This window comes from Perna viridis, chromosome 8, assembly GCF_037379345.1.
Source record: "Perna viridis isolate PV_CMFRI_1.1 ecotype Kerala chromosome 8, ASM3737934v1, whole genome shotgun sequence".
Lineage (NCBI taxonomy): Eukaryota > Metazoa > Mollusca > Bivalvia > Mytilida > Mytilidae > Perna > Perna viridis.
Genome location: NC_142452.1, coordinates 6,461,467 through 6,485,091, shown reverse-complemented (window position 1 = coordinate 6,485,091; position 23,625 = coordinate 6,461,467). Strand labels below are relative to the sequence as shown.

At 32.5% G+C, this 23,625-nt stretch overlaps 1 protein-coding gene across 1 annotated transcript; it reads right to left on the bottom strand.

Moving 5' to 3' along the window:
* Nucleotides 1-1,655: 1,655 nt before the first annotated feature.
* Nucleotides 1,656-15,244, bottom strand: LOC148609110 (uncharacterized). The gene is made up of 3 exons (XM_088542126.1): nt 14,385-15,244; nt 4,318-4,452; nt 1,656-2,922 (listed from the first exon to the last, which is right to left on the bottom strand). The coding sequence occupies exons 1-3, from the start codon at nt 15,045-15,047 to the stop codon at nt 2,653-2,655; spliced, it is 1,068 nt and encodes a 355-aa protein (XP_088398252.1). The 5' UTR covers nt 15,048-15,244; the 3' UTR covers nt 1,656-2,652.
* Nucleotides 15,245-23,625: the final 8,381 nt, after the last annotated feature.

Genomic DNA, 23,625 nt, shown 5'->3' with positions numbered 1-23,625 from the left:
CCATAAGAAAGAGTAATCAAGTGAACGAAGATTCTAAAGGAAATAAAAAAATGACGCAATCCAGGGCAAAGGCCAGACAGGAAAATCATGCACACACAACTAAGTACATAAAATACCCGAAATAATATATTCGAAGAAACAAAAATAAATGAGCAACTGGGAACGTAGACCAGGTGCACTGGTAGGGCAAACGTCCTCGACCATTAAGTACATAACAACAAATAGTAGATTTCAAAACTTATCAAATAGTTAAACTTTATTGGATATCATAGATTTGGACTTAAGTTACCATTCGTAATCTGTGACAGTAGTTAGTTTTTAATCACGTTTGTGTGCTTTGACATCATTGATTGCTTGAACAGCCGACAACAGGACAAAAGCCTCATTTGGACAATTCACATTTTGATTTGTTCAACGTGTCAAAGTTTTCCTTTCCTCTTTCGTCTACCCCGGACATGACTTTTTATGACCAACTAGGCGGGTGTTTCTAGAAAAGCAGAGGACGCTTACCCTACCGGTGCACCTGGTCCATGCTCCCAGTTTTTAGTGAAGTCCGAGTTGCTCATTTGCTTTTGTTACTTTGTATGTATGATTTTAGTTACTTCAAGTTCTTTGTTGTGTATGTCTGTTTTCCATGTCTGGTCTTTGTCCCTGGATTACATTCTTTTGATCACCGCTATAACCTTAATACCCTTGATTATTTTTCTGTAAATTTTCCTCATCATACGCCAAATCTAGGTTAAATCGAAAGAGATTGGTTCCCTTGGTTTCCTTGATTACTCTTTTGACTACGGAAGAACATTTACAAGTTATAAAAATATGTTGTCATTGATTTTTTGTTGTTGAATTCAATGTTTAGTGAATGTAATACGTTCTAGCATTGTTCCCTGTATTAGAGTATATAAATCTGCTATAAAAAAAGCAAAAAAGGACAAAAAGCCATCAAAACTATAAGTAAATAATTAACACAGTATTCTATTAGCCTGCACTGTTCAATTTCACACTATAAAGCAAGCTTCATCTGTCCAGTTTTCAAAACAAAAGTATGGAGATAAATATTTCACCGACATCCAATTCAGGAAGATTATACGTAATATTTTTGTATCTAGATTTTCCCATTTTTTTCTGAAGAAAACCTTGAATGAATATGCTGTAAAAGTTTAATGAGTTAATCGAACTTGATTATAAGATTATTGAATCTTTTGCAACAAGGTTCTGTTAGAATTTTCACTTTTCCGCGTACTATCAGAAAATGTATATAAAATGCCTTTAAAGCTTAATTACTCCACTAAATTAATGTTGGTAATTTTACCACATAAATGTTTGCGTCAGAAATTCTTTAAAGATAATTTAAACATTTTATCTTTACATGACTTCAACCACTACCAGTAAATTAGGAATACATTACTCTGCTAAGTTTGTTAGATGCTCCGTTTAATATGTGTAAAGAACTGAAATAGAACTTGTAAATAAAATCAGACATGAACAAAAAGAGACAACAAAGTCGGATTTTTTTTCCAAATTAAGAAAGAAAAAACTTTTAAAAATTACAGCAGGATTCTCTTTTCCTTTGATCTCTACCCTCTCTTTCTTAGTCTATTTAAAAAATAATTATATTGCATTATAATCCTGTTTCTAGAAAAAAATAAATTGTATTTTTATTATACTTCTATTCTTTATTATACTAAAAGCTATACAGCATAAAGGTCAATTGACATGACAGAAGTAATATAGCAGACATAAGTTTTATCATATAAATGCAAGTTAATGATGTTCATATAAAAATAATATAATAAATTACGAAGTGATGTAATTAATAGTAGAACGCCAAGTTACAAGTTAACTTTGTTTAAACAAAGTCACTTCGAATTTTAAAAGCTCTATAAATACATTTTCTAAGAATGCACAATTTTCTGATACTTTCTATATTGAATAGCTGCAGTAATCTGTAAACAAAAGTGTTTTTTCTACAAAAATAAGGTCAAAGAAGCATCTTTCTTGAATCTTGATACAAAGGACGTACAACTATAGAAAGGAATTCATCTTCAATATCATTAAAAGAACATTGACAAATGACTTCTATTTACATTAGTATATGTACTACTTTCAATTTACTTATGTGACACATAAATACCTTGAAATCATTGATAGAAAAAATAATTTTCGCGTTGAAATTAATTAATATTATTAATTATTATGAATTATTAATTACATATGTAAGGAAGTTAGTTAAGTGTACCTTAGTCTCATGATTTATAATATGTATCAGAAATATGTGATTTCAATAAGCTGCTGTATGGAAATCAAATACTAGTATGGAGATATCTTGGTTTAGATTACGGATAATCTTTCTACTTTTTTTTGACAAAATGTTAATTAAACAATTATACAGACTATGACATGACTATTATACCATCTGAAACCCAATAATCTGAAAACTGCTGTTTGAACAAGTCGACATTCTGGCATAAAAAATATTTACCCAGATCTTTCTTTTCCTACTTAATATCTTAAAAATAATGAGTTGTTTTTTTTAAAACCTTAACATAAGCAATAACTTTAATAAAAGATTTATAGCTGTGCATTATATAGTCAATCGCTAAGGTCTTTTAATGAAAATATTTTGTATACTTACTTTTGGTAAGCCACAAATTACAATATAGTTGTGACCGTATCAGGTGTTATATGGTTATCATTAGTACCGTCAGTAAAATCTATTACCTTCTTCCTTCTTTGACATTTCAGTTTTGTAAACACAATTTTAAATGAGATTGCCAAATAAGAGCGGTATCGTTTGTTGCAAATAACGTACACTATTGGATTCAGAAGTGGTGCTAGAAACAGTAAAGACATTGTTAAGGAATGATAAAACTCGTCCTGGCTTTCCACATTTGTGATTATCACATCGTATAAAAGACGAGTCTGAAAAAAAACCATAGAATAAATAATTTCGTGTACAAGATGGAATTTGACATTCGTATCTAATCTTTTAAAACAAATGAAAACAATCTTATTTTCTGTTGTATTTAAGTTATCTTTCTTGAATACTTTTTCAAGAAGTATTTGTATTTTGCAGCTGAAATCGGATTAAGTCAGGCTAACTTGTGGACATTTTCTTCCAGAAAGAGTAGACAGTGACAGACCAAAGTTTATCTTATTTTCGTTCTTAGTAATGTCGATATATTACATTTGTTTCAAGTAATTTTATTGCATTTCATTTCAGTAAAAACAATATGAAATAAGATATTCATAAGGTTTCTTGAATCACTAGTCTAGTCTCAGACTTCTAAGACGTGTACAGTCGTTATGATAATAAGTTTCAGCGCGGTTCAATCTAACAATTATTTCAAATTAATAAATTTAAGCATATTCTGTCACAGTATTTTTGTCTAGTTTCATAGTTTTATGTTTGAGTAATTGCTTCATATAAAGCATTTACATAAAATTAGTAATCATTTTTATTTTTTATAGTAATATAACAGCAGTAGTTCGTTCAACTATTTTCATTATTTTTTGGATTGCATTCTTTTGGTTACGCCCCGTGCAGGTCCGGGTGTTAAAAGAATCGGCCTGCAGCAGCGCTAAGCTTGTCGTATAAGGCGACTAAATAGTGCTCAGAAACCTAGCCGGGGGCTAAGGCGCTTTGCCCACAGAGCAACTGGGATGTGTGCCCCAGGTGGTGGAATGGGGTACCCCTGGCGTGTTACATACTGGGGTTGTCAGGCTATAATACGAAAAACTTGACCGCAAACGATAGTGGTGCACCGTGTTGGGAAAGACGTTCCTCGCACGTTAAAGAACCCTATTGTGGTATTCTCCCGGAGTAGGAACCATAGGGCTAAATTGCTCGACCCTACCCACCTCTCCCTATTTCCAGTGGCAATCAAAATTTGTCCACCCCATTGTCCGTGTGTCCCATCCCTTTTTCATTTCATCATTATTTCATGTTCATTTTATCATCAATTTCATGTTCATCGTCTGAATATAGCTGAAATATTGCTGCTCGGACATTAAACCCCAACAAACAACAAATCTTTTGATTACCACTATAACTTTGGTTCCATTGATTATTCTTTAAAAAAAAATTATAACGACGATCTGTAGTCATTGCACTATTTTCATCATTATTATTTTTTATTGTTGAAATTTTCAATTTTATCTGTGGTATGATTTTTCACTCTGCCTTTGTATTCTTTTTACAATGAATTACATCATAAATTTCTGCGTTTATTAGAAATGTTGTTTATTGGATAGCATCATACCTTTTTAATTATTGGTTGGTGGATTTTAATTTTTAGGAATTGATATGTAACTTACCAGGAACGGTACGTAACAAATGCAAAAAACGACAGAAATAACTGTAGTGACATTGGCAAAAGCATTCTTCGTTTCTTTAATCGTAGATCCTTTATTATATGTATCATTGTGAGATATAGCATTTTTCTTCCGCATCTGAAAGAAAAATAGATTCGAGAATCGACATGGTGATAATAAAGTTGTATTATCAAATCCTTCACAATTAATGAGTCTATTTGATACAAAAGAGAAAAAAGTATGATAAGTAAAATAGTTTTGTACTTCTTAATGTTGGGTAGTTAATTTCACACGAATATATCGTAAACACTAATGATTTGCTTTGTATCGATTCGGAAAAATACAATAGTGTCAGTGCATAAGGATAATTCAAAGACATCAACACCAAGACGAATGCAATTGTGTATAAAATTGAAGATATAGAAAACAAAAATTCACACACACACACACACACACACACACACACACACACACTAGCAACAAAACAAAGCACTTGCAAAATGGAATCCACTAGAGTCTTAAAATTTCATTCATGTGACACTTCAGTTCATGACGAATTTATATATTCTCAACATTAGGACAAAAACAGTAGGAAATTCACTTAGAAGTAGCGAACTGCAATGTAAATACAACAGTCCTGTGTTTATCCAATCTATTCCGAAATTTGTTGGCTTTGAGTGATTCTTGAATACGAGTTACTTTTAAATCTTAAAATTCCTAATAGTTCTAATGTTGTTGATGAGAGGTTACTTCTCGAAAGACGTGTTCAGCATACCGAAATTTGCAATATTTAAATGATTAGTATTTTTGAATTTAGCAAAAACAAATATTTAAATTGATATATGCAATTCATTTTAAATGAGGCTATTGAAGGCTTTGTCGGTAGAATGGTTTCACCAATTGTTTCAAAACCAAAGGCAAACGACAGCAAAAATCATCGTTTTCCCCCTTTTTTCATGGGCAATGAATCATGTTAATCTATTTTCAATTTACATCACAGAGTACTACTGCTCTAAAAATATATGCGTTTTTATTTTGTTTTGTTTTGTTTTTTGTTCTACAACAATATAATACTTTGGCGTTTTACAACAATAACACAATCGAAAAGAACAGAATGAGTGTGGCTTGATTTATTGTCTTGTAACTGAGAAATTATACCAAGAAAAACAGCCAAGTGACTTAAGGAAAAACTTCAAAAAAAATATAATTCAATACAAGATACCAATTATATCCCTATTTCCCTATAATATTGACAAGCAAAATCTTATATAAATCTTATAAGCTCCCAGTTGACCGTCTATGGTTATTTAGACAACCAGTAGATTTGTTGTAAGAATTCTGCTAACGACCCACTCGCAAAGAGAATATTCTGACTTTATTATCTAAATGACTATAGACAGACATCAGGCAGCTAATAACCTTTAATATCATATTGGTGTGATAATAGGGAACAGACGTTTTCATAGAGTTAACAATAATAGAGAATATCCGGATTTACACCACAGGAAAAAGAGAAACTAATGTTTTCTCGACGAAGCTTTTTTATGCCATAACTAAAAGGTCATATTACAGGTATAAACATTGATTAATAGTAATAGTGCTGCGGACAGGTATCAAAAAGTGCTTTAGTTTTCGAGTTTAATGGGCCAAGAGGGTATACGGCTATATCATATGTCAATGGAAAGATAAGTCAATGTAGTTTTTGAATATCCTTCATTTTTAACTGAAAAGTGGTAGAGTTTTCTGCTATTTTGTGTTAATTAGAGGGGGGTCAAAGATCAATCGACCCCAATACCCTTTGATAAGTAATTTAAGTGAAATCATTTATTGTAGGTATTAGGAATCAAGTAACATGTAAAGGTCACATGTATAGAATTTCAAAAATGTAAAAAGGAACTCTTTCCGTCGAAAGATTACTATTTAAACACAGTACAACATTGCCCCTAAAAATGGTTGCATTTGAGTGCAATTTCAATAATCAAAAGATAATAAGACACCGTAGAATATTACAATGTATATCTAAATATTTTTACTGAATAACAAATAAAATAAACACAACGTTCCCGATTCGATCTGCAACATGAGCTTTACAAAATGTGTTTGAAGTTGCAAATTTTCACATATTTTAACCACTAATTATACTAAAATTGTAAAATATGAAATCATTTTCCGGACAATCTGTTCTGTTTCCGAACTGTTGGTACAACATAAAAACATGAATATTATGCAAAGTGACTTATTTTTTGATATGATCAATATTTTAAGTGCTTTTTTAATAGATAGATAAAAAGTTAGACATATTTTTTTCTGTTATTTAATAATCGAGCGCTCAACAATGTTCGTTTTGAGGAAATTGGAATGAAGAATAGTCAAGACAAAGCACCAAAAATACAAAAATAGTCATACGAATAACATATTTAAATTTACAGAATCAACTAGCAAGCCAGGCTTGACAAAAAAACTGGGGATTTGGACCAGGTTTATTGGTAGGATATTAATTTTAACTCCTTTTCTCTCTTTGTCCTTAAGCTCCCGTCGATCTGTTCTTATATAAATGATGTCATTTCGGTTTAAACGAAGGAGGGAAACTCTGGCATTGCTTATGTGACGGGGAGAAAGAGAACGTAACCAAGATTTTTTGTAAATGGATTATTTCAAATAAAATCGGCCTTTACTGTCATATAGACCGATGAAAAGTTTCCAAGTAATGAGTTGCTTATTTTCGATTCCTAGATTTTACATTATCTTCGTTAGGCAAGGGTTACAGTCCTGTCCCTCCCATTGTGTGTGAAGGAAAGAGGCGAGACCGTAACCCTAGAGTAGCGAAGATGCTTTTACAGTTGAGATCCCATATTCAGTTTAACTCTTATTGGTATTTTGGTATTTAGATTATAACAAATCAGAATCAGAGTGAACCATAAGGTGGCTCACTGATTCTTTCTATGCGTGAAGCAGACAGACATGATTAGCTGCTCGAAAATTAAAACTATGTAAATATTCAAAACCTCTCTACATTGTCAAGATATGGCAATAGAAGTAACGCACAATTCAATGCAAAAATCTTAGAAGATTTTATTGCATCTGAACTTCTTTCTTCTTTTTGGGTTAAAATTTTTACAAGGAATCTGGTTTGTTTTTATCAACTCGTTTAGTATAATCCGTTCAGAGCAGCGGCGGATCCAGAGTGGGTGCATGGGATTGGCACCTCCTTTTTATTGGAAAATTTGTCATCTTCCATTTGTAAAATGGACAAAAAATGGTAAATAATATCCAAACATACACACCCTTTTCCGAGGAATCTCGGCTGGCTCCCTCCTTTTCAGTGTGGATGCGCCACTGCAGAGGATATTGCATTACAAGCATCAGTCTTGTGCACAGTTAAACATCATAAGACATAAATATTGTCACAACATGCATGTGCATGTTTGTACATGCTTCCAGGCAAAGTTCAAAGTTCCAGCCTTATCATGAACCCCCAAGTCGCATTCCTGATTCATGGTTAAATCGTTAAGGTTTTATTTGAAGTCCAATCATATCAAGACAAATGCAACAAAAATATGTGTGATTTTTGTATGTACAAAAATAAATCTCAAAACCTTAAGTCTTTTCATCAAAACGTAATATAGACTCGATAGTTTACATGTGTCTCTGTTCATAAAACAGTCCAGAAACTAGACAAATTGTCCGAAAACGATTCCGTGTTATACAATGTTAGTACAATTAATAGTTTAAACATAAACTCATTTTGCAAAGCCCATGTTGCAGATCGAATCAAGAACGTTGTATTTATTTTATTTGTTATTCAGTAAAGAATAGTCAGTTATACATTGTTATATTCTACGGTGTTTCATTATCTCTTAATAATTGATTAATAATTGAAAATGCACTAAAATGCAGCCAATTGTAGGAGCATTTTTGTTCTGTGATTAAACTTTTGTCGGTACAATTTCTTTTTTTACATTTTTTTAAAATTCTATACATATGATTTTACATGTTTCTTGTTTTCCGTTACCTACAATGAACGATTTCACTTAAATCACTTATCAAAGTGTATTGGGGTCGATTGATTTTTGACCCCTCCTCTAATAAATGCAAAATAGCGGAAAGATCTACCACTTTTCAGTTAAAAAAGAATGATATCCAAAACCTACATTGATTTATCTTTCCATTGACATATGATATAGCCGTATACCCTCTAGGCCCATTAAAGTTAGCCGCCCGCAGCACTATAATACCTGATTCTGAAAGCAGGATAGTAGGAAAATCCGATTGGCCGGGGAGAAAAATCGTTAATTAATATGACCCCATAGATTATGCAAATCTCTTAGTTAAATAAACTTTGACCGATGCATTTTTATTTTGGCTTGTTCGTCTGTTCACAAGGTGAATCATATCATACTCTAGCAAAAACAGAAAAGGACACGTTCATTACTGATTCAGGCATGCATAAAGAAAGTAAAATTAAAAGCATTTTCAATAATTAGTTTTTCATAAAGTTAACTTAAGATTTGTTTGTTTGTTGGGGTTTAACGTCCGAGCAGCAATATTTCAGCTATATTCAGACGATGAACATGAAATGGATGATAAAATGAACATGAAATGAAAAAAAGAAAGGATGGGTCACAAGGATAATAGGGTCGACAAATTTTGATTGCCACTGGAAAAAGGGGGGATGGGTAAGGTCGGGCAATTTAGCCTCCTGTGGCGGAGTGCAAAGGTTCCTACTCCTATCGAATACCACAGCAGGGTTCTTTAACGTGCGAGGAACGTGGCATCTTTCCAAACACGGTGCACCACTATGGTTTGCGGTCAGGTTTTCCGTATTATAGCCTGACAACCCCAGCATGTAACACGCCAGGGGTACCCCATTCCACCACCTGGGGCACACATCCCAGTTGCTCTGTGGGCAGAGCGCCTAGCCCCCGGCTAGGTTTCTGAGCACTATTTAGTCGCCTTATACGACAAGCTTAGCGCTGCTGCAGGCCTATTCTTTTAACACCCGGACCTGCACGGGGCCAATTATGAGTGAGCAAAATTTTTAACATTAAGCAAGCTGTAAAACGCCCCAAAATAAATGAAGTGATACTATTAATCAAAGAGAAAATTGATCTAAATTATAGACAAAAAACGTAAAACAAATTACAATTATGTAATTATGGGTAAAAATGTTTATGAGCGCTCGACCCTTTCTCCCTTACCTGGGACAGTGATGGGGATAAAACAATAAACAATAAAACAAACTATAAAAATGTGTTGAATTTAGATTTAACCAATGAAATTGGTACAGAATACAAACACTTTTAATTCAAAGATTTTTAGTCTTGAAGTTGAGGGAATGCAGAGAAAATCTTCCAAATATGACAAATATACAATAAGTTATGGATCAATGATCAAAATTAACACCGTCCATTTTGTTCATTCTGTGTAATACAAATTTAGTCAAGAATAAAAAAAAACCTTGCACAGACACTGAATTTCCCAAGTGAAATAAATGCTTTAAAATTTCCATTTAGAACCATGTTTTCAAACAGTATATCAAGGCAAACTACAAACCAACGGATGCTTTTTAAAAGTTAATTATGTAAATATCATCTAGCGCTAATAACCGCTAAGCAGTGTGGCTATTCTCGACGTCGGATGTACCATAAAGTTGACTAATACAGGTTAACATTTTTAATTAAATTTAGATTGTATATGACAATCCCAAATCTTTAATCATTATTGAGTTCTACTGAGTGACATAAAGCAAAGTATGTTCAGATAGTAGTTTATTTGAGTATAACCGGGAGTAAATGGAAATTAAAAGAATCAATAATGATTATCATGTTGTTGTAATACAATAGACATACTGTGAAGAATGGTAGACTAATTGCTCACGTATCAATAATCAAATAGACAATAAAATTGTAGCATTATAATTGGAACTACGATATTAATATTACAACCTCGTTGTCGTTAGGGGTTTCATGACTTGATGACCTCTACAGATAAGTCGTGTCCACAAAAACAATCATTTTACGTGTTGTCATTGGATTCAATGTGTATTTTTCAGTTCATGTTTCAATTTGTATTTCCCTAAATAAGTCTTGTCATGTTTTATCGTGGATTTTATCAGCTTATGTTAAAAACACAATATGCTGTTGTTTTAGTATGTGTAATATGAAAATAGGAAAAGTGGAATGACTACCAATGAGAGTCATCCACCAAAAGCCAAGCAACGAATAATTAAAAAGGTCACCATATCTTCTTCAATGGTGAGTAAAACCTATTACTTGAAGCAAGCTGTAGAAGGTCACAAAATAATAAATGAAATGAAACTATTAATAAAATACGAAAATCGACCTAATCTATAGAAAAAAATAACAATGAACAATGAACATAAAAACAACAACCACTGGAGTATAGTTCCTGGCAATGGATATGCACATAAAGTATGTGGCGAGCTTATTAAACATATTTGTGAACGCTCAACTCTTCTATTAGCATGGGACAGTGGTGGAAAAATACAACATAATAAACAAACTATACAGATCTGTTGAATTCGGATTTAACTATATAGATCGATATATAATACAAACAGTAAAACAAACAGAACCAAAAAAAAAACCATCCAACAGGATTTAGTGAAAATATACCATAAAGGTCAAAGTTAATCAAGGTCAAATAACGTTCACATAATAATAAAACGTAGGATTCATTGATCTAGAACTTTGTGAAAGAACTAATAAAGGTCACGGTAACCGGCTACCAGAAACATGGTAAAGAGTACCTAAGTACCTGTCTATATGTTAGCCAAGTTGATTGATTGAAAACAAATAACAAAACGTCTAAGAAAAACAAGGTTTCGTGTTAATGCAAAGATAAAAAAAATAATGGCAGGTAGTTAGACTTATATTCCTTTTTAAATTACCCCTAGTTGGAGATTTGATTAAATTTACTACAATTTATGTTTTCATCAACAGATAGTCAATTTTACATAAAACTAGTAAATAAGTCTAAGGATATAAAATTTATGAATGAATGGTGTGGGGAAAGGTATGACAACAAAGTCGTCGTGTTCAATTTTAAATTAAGAATGTTACTATGGTTATATTTCTACGCACTAAACGATTTGTCTGTATTTTGAGTGATTTTCAAAACCATCAGTATCAACATTGGTATAAAAAATTACCAAATTGTCAATCTAAGACACAAGTAATTACATGCAATAGTAAATTATATCAGAAATATGAATAAATAAAAGTTTGTCTATTTACTTTTATTTCATTAATTGTTTTAGTTAAATTGAATGAATAATGGAGAAACAGGCTATTAGACTTTTAGAACACGTAAAAAACTCCAATAGTCTGATGAAAACCATACATTCTTACCGAAATGTAGAGAGCTACTTTTTTCTTTGTGTAAATGTCTATATTTAGTGAAGGACAAACAAATAAATTTTTAACAATGCGGAAATGCATAGAATATACCGAGATCAAATTTTGAGTTTTAGTTTAATTCATATTACAGACAATATCGATATAACATAATTTGAATATTATGATCTTTATATGAATGGAAAAATAATATCGCAAAACCTTGTTCAGTCAAATAATGTTTTTTATATGAACATGATTATTTGTCCATTATTATTATTATTATTATTATTACTATTATTATTTTGTGGAAAGCGAACAAAAAAATATTAATTTGATATAATTGATGCGATTGAAAGAAAAGTTTTACGCTTTGATTGTAAGTCATTAACGTCATTTTGGACCCCAGTTTCTCTGTACTGTGCCAGGTATTAATGTAATGCAGCCACGAAATATGATCATGACAGTACGGTTCAGATCTTAATGCATGGAATTATTGTTTCCGTTGACCTTATAAGCCAAATTTCTATTACCATTGAAATCAAATCCTAATAGCTTCGGGGGGGGGGGGGGGGGGGAGGTCTGCACATTTTGTTTATAATTCAAATAAAAAAAAGAAAAACATTGTTACGGATATATTATATGGTTGGAATTTTTGTCTTTGAATCTAAGTCATTGGGAAAATTTTGTAATACTAATTACGAAACACTGTGATGATTATCGTTATTTTTTGGACTCATCAAGGATCGTTGTACTTTACGCAAAGACAATATTATACTTTCAGAACAAACATGAAAGAAGACACACGCTGTTGCCTAAAAAATTTAAAAAATATTTCAATTTGAATTGTTAACTAATTGTTCAAAATGTACATGCCTAATCAATGAAATATAATATCTTATGTTTCTTGTATTATTTGATTAGTTCAAACCAATTTTACAAATTTCTATATTCAAACATTAATCTACAAGATGTGTCCCTTTTAAGAGCACCTGTCTTGTTTGATACAGTAATCAGCCACTAAACTCTCTTTCAATTAATAAACAGTGTAAATGCAAAAGAAAATATAAACATAATAAAATCCGTAACTTCGTTTTTATGCACATCGATATTATTTTTTTTTTTTTTTTGATACTTTATCATACCTATTGATATTATATATATTCTTATATTTGTATAATTCATTTTGACATTTTTTTTTTCTTACATTTTATTATGCATATTGACATTATATTTTTCTTACATTTTGTTATATATATTGACATTATATTTTATTCTTTCATTTTATTATGCATATTGACATCATATTTTTCTTACATTTTATTATATATATATTGACATTATATTTTTTTCTTACATTTTATTATGCGTATTGATGTTATATTTTTTCTTTCATTTTATCATGTATGTTGACATTATATTTTTCGGACATTATATTATGCATATTGACATTATATTTTCCTGACATTTTATTATGCATATTGACATTATATTTTTTCTTTCCTTTTACTATGCATATTGATTTTATATTTTTTCTTACATTTTTATCATACATATTTAAACTCTTTGATATTATATGCTTTATTAATCCAACGATCGTTTGGTCCTTATAGTCATAATTTACAAATTGAGAAATTAATTGCATCGCTTTAATAATTGCTCCCTTTCATCTTGGATCGTTGGTTAACATTCTCATGGTATTTAAATCTCTATTAGATCGTAGTTGAATGGATGTCAACGGTCGTTTGTCTAAACTCATTTGATACTTTTAATAATGCATTTGATAATGAGTTGCTACATCGGTTGACAATAACCAAGAAAATAGATTATCAGGAATCTTGATATATTTCAGAAATATTAAGGAATAAATAAATATTGAAATTTATTTGACTATAACTTATTTCTCAATCTAAAAATGAAGCTATGTTTCGTATTTTTACTCACATTATAGGAACAAAATGTAACAGATTTTCCTTTATTGTTGCTGTTAATTCAGTATCCACAACTCTTTAACCAGCCAGAATAAACACAATTGATCACTACTTGAATTGATTCGAATATTTTGTTTGTAGGAAATGAGGTTAAACATGAAATTCCAAAAGAGGAACTCCCCGCCCTTTTGAAAAGCAACAGTTGACAGAGGGCAAGTTCCACATAGACCATATCAGAAACGAGTGGTACGAACACCACTAAAAACCCTAAGTGTTTGGAAGGGTTATAAATTCTGCTTCTTACAAAGCACAAACCGTGTCATTTTGCTCAAGAACTATCACTTCATAGTAGTCATTTAATTCCAAGTGTCGACTGTATATTTTTCAGAGCTTTGACAATAACCTATGTGCAAGGTGTCCTGCCCTGGTAGTTTTGTAAAAGGTACAAACCTCTATCCATATAGTATCTGTAATAGCTGTTATCCACAACAAAACGTATGAGTTGTGATGTGTATACTCTTTACACTAGGGAAAATGGAATGTAACTGCACAGCACAGTTGACGTTTTTTTTTTCTATTTTCAATATCGGGTCTGAGGTCAAGATAAGAGACTTTTTGTTTCTTTAATTTCAAAAGCGTAATTTGATATTTTTATTATTGCTTGTTGTATTGTTCCCACATTGAACAGAAAACCCTTCGGTAGATTTCCAGCTTCCTCTGAGAAATATAATGCAAATTTTATGAATAAGTAAATGAACTTCGACAATATGATAATTATACTTACTTCATAAACTATTGAAAAATTGAGGTACATGGTAGACGCTGATGCAAGTAGACCTTCAACACTTAGAAAACCTAAAATCACTCGGTGACTTTTACTAAAACTGCCCGGTGAAAAGTCATACGCACATATGAAGTTGTCTTCATAGTACTTATATGGTGCGGCAGCACCAAAAAACGGAAACGCTAGCTGCAATAGAGTAAAGACAAGCGTTGCATATGTTGCGATATGCACTTTTGTTGGTGTTATATGAGCTCTGTAGTAAAGCGGTTTCACAGTTGCTAGGTAACGAATGACTGAAGTTACAATTACGATCCATGCTGACCAGACTACAGCAGCGGTTCCGAACCACCCAAGTATTGCGCAAGTCACAGATGTTAGCATACAGCCACATTTTATCCATCCACCAATCCACATGATCATAAATATAACTGTGGAACCGAAATCGTTGCCAGCTATCGTCGTTACGAGGAAATGATTTACCTCGTCGCTTTTCTTGCGTATTTTGAATAGTATGATCAAAGCAACTGAATTGAAAAAAAATGTTGATATAAGCAAAATCGGAAGTTCAGCCTTTGATAGATCAACATAACAATAGTTACAGTCTGAAGTATTTGAAAACAAAGTAACCCTAGAGTTGTTCATGCTTTCACGATAATGTTGCATGTAGTATTCCAGAGAAAACTTATAGCAATTTCCATAATTTGTTGAATGATATTGTAAGAAATCTTTGTGTCCTCAAACCTCACAAATTTTGAAAGCAAATTGCCTTTCGTCATAAATAACGCTTTAAATCAGATGGCTTTTTCATTATGAAAGAACGCTTCCGATCTAAGACCATCAATGACAGCCGGTTGGCATGTGCTATACTATAAACAACTTTCTAATCGTGGTGTTGATATTGCAATGGCGTGTCTTTTATCGGTTAATGCGTCATCGTTTGTTCAATTGCTTTCAAGATTATTTTTACCCGATGGAAGTAACAAGATATTTTGACGGTTAGTGATCTTCTTTTCAGTAATTTGAAACGTCATGATTGTATTCTGACTTTTGGCGAATAATTGTCATTATTTGACTTGGTTCGTGGTGAATACTTATCTGATAGAAATATATGATTGCCATGGACACATTTGTAGTAAATTAAAAAAAAATCTTTAATTGCGCTATAGGATAAGATGGTTTCGATCATTACAGTCTATAATTTTATACATAGAGAAGAACATTCCTAATTTTAAAAAATAAGACATATTTGAGAGAAAAAACCCGTTCATTTCAAATGTCAAAAGAATATAATCCAGGGACAAAGACCAGACATGGAAAACAGACAAACACAACAAAGAACACTAAGTAACTAAAATAATACATAGAAGTAACAAAAGTAAATGAGCAACTCGGACTCACTAAAAACTGGGAGCGTGGACCAGATGCACTGGTAGGGTAGGCGTCCCCTGCTTTTCTAGAAAAAACCGTCGAGTTGTTCATAAGAAGTCAAGTCCGAGGTAGACGAAAGAGGAAAGAAACACTATGACACGCTGAACAAATCAGTTTTCATGGTGCAGATAAATACACAGTAACGATGGATATGTCATTTAATAAATAAATATCATTTATCAAATTTATTCTGCGCTCGCATATAAATTCCAAGACGTTTATAGAGAATTTATTACTATTCGTTAAATCGAAAATAATTTGCGTCATTGTAAACGACTGTTTATGGCTATCTTTACACTTTATAGTAGCACTAAAATAAAATGTCTTTCATTGGCATAAAACATTCGATCAAAACATATAGAGACAATGAGTAATCAAGGGAATCAAGATTCACATTCACACGGAAATAAAAATAATAATACATTCCATGGATAAAGACAAGACAGGAAAAATAGACACACACAACAAGACCATGATCTAACCACAAAAAAAAGGATGTACAAAGAAACAAAAATAAATGAACATCCCAGACTGCACAAAAAAAAAAAAAAAAAAATCAAAAACAAAAACAAAAACAAAAAAAAAAGAAAGAAAGAACCAGGAACTTCGGGTAGAGTAAGCGTCCTTTGTTTTTTAAAGGTTGCCGACAGAGGAATAATGGACAAATCTGTTCTCATGGGGCAGATGAATACATAATAACGATCCATAAAACTTCTCTAGTGATGACTTAAATCTTGTAGAAACATAACCTTTTTCAAGAAAACAAGCACAGTATAAAACTTCCGCGTAGTGTCGGTAAGCCCTGGCACACAGTATGCGTTGTGATAGCGAAAACTTAGATTCAAAGATCAGACTAAACGATGTTCCTTTTGAACCGGATTTAAACTAAGTATCGGGTATCGTATTACAAGGGTTGAAAAATCACAGGTTTTGATGCTGTTATACTGCGATAATAATCTATCATTGAGGGTTTCCAGAAGATCTTTCGAATTTTGCAGGATCAACATTTGATTGATACCACTAATGGAGTAACAAATGTCATGGTAGGACTGAAGACGCCTCTTTTGACAGCTGCAAGTATGGAAAGTATATAGTTTCGACAGAGGCGTGGTAGTACATTAGTACATTTTGCAGATCCAGCTATATATATGAAGCGTTGTTTCTGTGGGTTTCTGTGGATTCTTGTGGAGTTGTTGAATCCAATACATGCACGTACGATCATGCCTTTAGACCAAAAGAGGATAGCATGGATATATGGTTTGACACTATCTCTTCTTTGGAGTGTATAGGTCTTATTTCTACTATTATTTTCTAGGTCTACCTCGATGTAATGCAGTGGTGTTTTACCTAAAAAAGAGTCCTGTGTAGTGTAGATATTTTAAACTCAACACCAATCGTAACTTTTCGAAGTCGTTTTACAGCTCGTATTCAGGCAATTGGTATGCATTTGTTTATTCCTAGATAATTTTTTTTTTTGCATATTAAGGAAATATATTTCATCAGTACGCAAATAAATTGTTGGCCGTTTTTAGGCCATATTTTTTTCGATATTGGATATGGCCGTTTTTTAGGCCATACCTTTTTTGTTGTAAGGAATTTTGTATACTTTTTAGGGAGTGTCAACTATATTATCAATTTTATATTATTTGTCTCATCTCTGACAGTGGCACTCCAATTTAATGTACATATGTAACTTATTTTGACTGTTTGATTTTCGTCATTTAATAAATGACATTTATGGGATATTTTGTTTTATTTATGTCCTTACCAAAAAACTTAGTGGAGAAGCTTGCACAGTTGTTGTCCTCTTTTTTTCTAAAGGAATAACTTGGGAATTGGTGCAATATAAATACAATATACCATGAATTGGAAAGGTACGTGTATGTGCATATATGGAAAAAAGCATGTCCATATTGAAGATGTTTGTGCATTGAGTGTACACATAAGGCAGTGACGGCGTACAAAACTTTTTTTTATTTTGAATATCTCATTTACTTTACCTCATTCATTGATATATTCTCAGAATACTTCATAAGAATAAAAGCCCCCCCCCCCCCAAAAAAAAAAAAAAATTGAGGTGATAAAATCAAATAATGTTGACACTTGCACTTCTTCAGGGATCAGTCATTGATACTATTATATGTTTGAAGGTTCAATAGCTATATCATCATAATGTACCCAAATTTCTTGCAATCAAATTTAATTTAAATAATGTGCGTTCTTGTTGAGTTGTAGTTACATAAACGTCAAGACGGGAGCCTTTGCCTGTCAATGTCAGTAGACACTATTTTCACTCCCATTCTATGTATACTACTAGTTGTAAATGTAGCTGTACGCTCATTTTTATATGCTCGTCTTACGCAACGTATTATTGGATTCTGGAGTATAAGCAAAGGATATTAAAAGATTTTACTGTTTTATGAAATATGCAAAACAAAATAAGCTATAACCTATTTTATAATACATCACACGGTATTGTCTATTTCGTTTATTTAGGCGATAAGCAGTGCATGTGGCTGAACCCTAATGTCCGTGGTGCACGCTTGAAAAATTATCTGGTTATTTAGTGTGTACCATGTGACTGAGGTTATTTCTTCATAGACCGGAAAAAATATAACAGTCATTCTTAGAATTTGTATTACAAGGTGTACTACAAGCGAAGGAAGGGCGATATTGATTTTAGGCTTAAAGGGACCTAAAACTAGCATTTCCTTATGTCCTGGCAATAACTAGAGTAAAAGACAATGGATCTCATATGAACTTTACATACCACAAAAGGGAGACTGTGATCGGTTTTTAGAGTTGTGATTTGGGTCAAGTAAGAGTAAGGGGTCACAAAGAGGCCAGAAACAAGTATTTTTTTTTCTAATTTATATACTAATTTGAGTAAAAAGGAATGGGTTGCTGTGAAATTGTACCACAAGGTGCCATTTCTCCAAAGAAAGGTTTGTAATTGATTTTGGAGGTTTCGATTGGAACCATTGAGGAATAAGGGTCCGGAATTCGACGAATTCGACTCTGGTCAAATAAAAATCCAATGCCGTAACACGTGTGAATGGTGTGTCAATACTTGTTCAGGGTTCGACCTCTACAGTCATATGAAGCTGCGCTCTGCAAAGCATTTTATTAGTCAATATCATGAAAACTGAAATGGATAAAACAAAATTTTCAATTCATGAAATGATCTTAACGATAAGGCTAACTAAAGACTTCAATGACTTACAGTTGTAGGATGACCTCTTAATTGTTAAGAGTTATCTTTCTTGAAAGGCTAAAAATGACATTTTAGAAGGTTTCAGCCGATATCTTGAAAACTTTAAAGTTAAACTGATGAAATGATCCTTATGTATGATGAAGCCTACAAAGGTCTTCATGGTTTGAAGTTTTAGGACGACTCCTTGTAAGAGTTATTATCATTGAACATAAAAATAAGATAGCAGGTGTACGATTCAGGCTCCTGGGACCCTTTAGTAATTGTAACTGCCATAGTGGCCTCAGGGTAGTGTGCTTGTCCTTCACGCAGGATGTTGGGGTTTAATTTCGGGACAAGTCACACCAAATACTTTATAATTTGTACTCAATGTGTCTATACCATGCACGTGGTGTTTAGTGTGAAAGAGTGACGACTGGTTGCCTTGGAATCAGAATATACCTGTTGCTGTTGGCTGTTGTCTCAGTGAGCTAGCACAATAAATGTTGGATTTGTACAATGTAAAATGTAGAGTATTTTCGATTGGTAAATCGTTCTCGTACAGAAATGCACGAAATATCTGCCATAGGACGTTAAACCACAAACAATCAATCAATATTTTTTTCATTGTAAAACTGAATTTTCCCCCAACATATTTTTCCTTCACCTCGGACAAGATGGAAGTAGGAAAGTTCTTGTGTTACAATTGCAATTAGATGTTATCATTTTTTTAAATGTTTGAGTGCCATTATTTGTAAGAATCAAGAAATGAACAGCACATCACATTTCTCTTAATTCGGTCGTTTGTGTCTCAAATGTATTCATAGATCTAGAAAACAACCGAAAAGCTACTTAAATTTATGCTGAAGTATCTGTGATGTTAATATTGTTTGACTGCTTATAAAGGGGAGAATGCTGAAAAAAAATTTCCTACCATTTTTCATAGTACATTTCAACTTATCTTCAAATGACAAACTTTACAAACACTTCGATAGTTATTTCTAGAGGTTATGAAGTATAAATACTTGGATATAATGCAATAAAATCTTTTTTTTCCTTCATGAGCCATACTTTCTCATTCTTACAGAGAAGTAGTTAATTAATTGTATGTACAAGTCAAATAAACTATTATTGTTTGTCTGTTCTAACATGAAGGACATTTATGCCAATTTCAAATTCAATCTTCTAATTATCAAAAAGTTAAACACATAAAATCTAGATGAGTTTTCATTTGTATGCAATATCTGTGCCATCATTTCCCCTCAGCCAATGAATTATGGACATTATCACAATTTTTTTTTCGTTTGTTTGTTTTTTTTTTTGCACACCGAGAAAACAAAACAAGAAATCAGATGATTAGTAGAAATTAAAACAAATTAAATGTTTAGAAGGTAATTGTACTTACCAGTAGAAAGTGTCCGGTTTGTAGTAACACAGAATAAATGAGTTTTGTTGGGAAGAAAATTTTGCTAGTTTTGAGATATGAAAATACATTTGTAGCTGTGGTATTTCTTTCTACTTAATTTTTTACCAAAAAAAATTGTTAAAAATGAACAAATTTTGATAATCAATTTAAGTGCACATAGTTCTGATATTAATATGAATAAAAATAAAAAAACAGCGTTCAAATGTCCTCCGCCAAAAAAAAGTGAGGAAAACTGTAAATTCACTGAAATATTCTTAGTCCAAGGGCCATAACTTTCGTAAAAACTGTTCAACCGTAGCCAAAGTCGAACTTCATCTGTAATTCTTCATAATGAACCACATACCAAAAACAAACATATTTGGTCAAAGCATTACCAAAAAGTGCGGAAAACGCGGACGGACGCGGGGGGCAAAAATAGCATATTTCTTAACACAAGAGTTGATGAACATCATAATACAAACTTAAAACATTTCTTAGGTCTATTTCAGCAAGAACTTTCTTTGATTCTATCTGAAAATTTACCTATCAATTTTGTTTTATGCCACACATGTTATAATTTTGTCCCATGTTCAACCTAAACATATTAAAACCCATCAAGGAACGTCACAACGATCGAGATGAAGCAGATAATTCAGAAGTTACATGAATATGCTACATTACATACATGTAAATATGAATCTTAGATCTAAGAACAGACCACACAAGAAAAACTTTTGAAAACTATTCTTCAGTAGAAGCACGATCCCGTTTGATAATATGCTTTCACAGAAAGGTCAAGTCATCACTTAGAGTCAGTCTAAAAACCTTTTCTTTAGAAATTACCGGACCTATTGGAACCAACTTGTGTGAACATTCCTTTGAGTATTCCGCCTAGAACTAATGTGGGGATTTTTAATATATTGACAGTCATCGTTTACTTCGTTGTTACTTAGACTGAACGTGTGGGTGTGGGAACAGCAGTTTTTTTTTTGCAAGTATCTCTTAAACTATAAGATCAGAAACTGATTCAACAAGAATGCCGAGGAAATGACCTTGATTTTGAACGGAAGAAGGAATATGGACAAGGACAAAAAAGATTTTCAAATTAACATTCCATTTAACAGATGCAGATTTGCAAAGTTTTATGCACAGACAATTGGACAGTTTGGTTTCAAATTCCACATCAATCTAAATGAATAATTAACCGGTCTTTTTTATATTAACAGATTGAGATAATATTAGCAGGGTTTTCTTTTAAAAAAACGCGTAAAACAGAAAGTTGGTAACTCTGGAAAAAATCAGGAAAGCGGAATGAAACATAAACTTGATCTGTAACTCATCATGTTTGACTCACATACCAAATTCAGCTCAATATGTGAAAGTGCTTAGGAAAAAGTGAGGAAAACTTTTTTCGAAGACAGAAGCACGGACAGAGTGCAAATCTTAAGTCCCCTTCGGCTAAAGCCGGTAGTGGACTAATTAAAGTGTTCAGCACGAAATTTTCGGGATATTCTGTTTACACATGTTGGAGTTATTGTCCCTTTTCAACGTACAATTTCATCTTTTCAAAAACTACTCCCCTTAAACTACCAGTATAAAGCCAATTCTTACCAAACTTTGTATATATGCTTCTTATGAGATTGTGCACAGAAGTGTTGTGAGCATTTTTGATCAATTGTCAAACACAGGTGCCATTAGTAAAGGAGAGAGTAGGGGTGAAACAGCAGTTTTGTTGCAATTTACAAAAAAAAAACTGTTGGTTTTTTACAAATTCTGACAAGGATTTAAGTATTCCGCATGATGTAATCTTAATATAGAGATATTTTCAAGAAAATCTGTTGGCCCATGTTGGAATTTCTGTCCTTTTCTTGGTGTAGAATCTTGAACATTTATGTAGTACTTGTTTGATTCAATAAATAGTTAACTAGTTGGACTGTCAATGGCCCAAGATAATTTTCATGAAAATCTGTTGATCCATGTTGGAGTAAATATTCTTTTTGACGTTTCTTTTTGCTTTCTTGATGTTTTCATTTTTTAAACTGCTCTCAAACCTCGAGTTTAAAAGTTTTAAAGCTTTACAGGGTTGATAAACTCAACGCTCTTTACACTTCCAAATTTTGTGTTGCTCAAATAGCTCAGTTGGTAGCAGGAATGATATAAAAGTATAGTGTAATACAAAATGAGAAAGGATAGGAAAACTAACAGACCTTAAAACTGGTGTCTGGCAAAAGGTCTTAATTTATCAATGACAATCAGATAAAAATTGATTATTATGCGGCCAAATCATGCCAAAAGCTGTGCTCCCCACCCGTAACAAAAGTAAGATTTCTTGGAAAATTATTTCCTTACCCCACAACTCTTCAACTGTCCAAGTTTGGTGAAATTCTATGAAGGCATTCAAAAGTTACTCTCCGAAAACCAAATTTCATCTAAAAAATTATATTTCATGAAGTCCATATGACCTTGACCTTCAACCTACTGACCTCAAAATCATTAGGTGTCTTCCTTACCTCATAAGCCTTTAACTGTCTAACGTTGGTGAAGTTCTATGAAGGTGTTCAAAAGTTATGTCCGAAAACGAATTTCGGACGGACAGGCGGAAAGCTGAATTATATACTCCCCTCTTTCTTGAAAGGCGGGGGACAAAAAATGCCTTTCACTCAAAGGATATACAGTTTTATACCACCCCATGGTAATAATGTGTCAAAACACAATCCTATCTGTCCAATTGAACTTGGGTTGCTTTCAGGAGATAATTTAAGAACGATTTGAATTTTCTACATGTATGTCCTAGTAAATGGTTAGACTTTTTTTCATTGATGTACTATCCAGCTGTTCAACATGGCGTCAACTTCTACCTTTATGACATTATGTATTGGGAGAATACCAAAATCTGGAAAACATAATAATACTAAAAATAGATCATTAAAAAACTATGATCAAGAGGTATTTTTAGGGAAACTCAGTAAAGTTGGCTGGGGAAAGTATAACAGTTCATGTGTAAATGACTATTCTTTACGGGTGTCTTAGATGAGGTAGCTCCCAAAAAGAAATTGAGTAAAACAAGCATTCTTAGAGTATTGCAAACCAATACATAGTCACCTACAGGCTGTTCATATCACTGACCCGAATACTACCTTGGATCATCAAGTATAAATGTCTTTTTGTCTGTCAACAATCCTATTTTAACAGAATATAAGTGTGCTACAAACATGGCG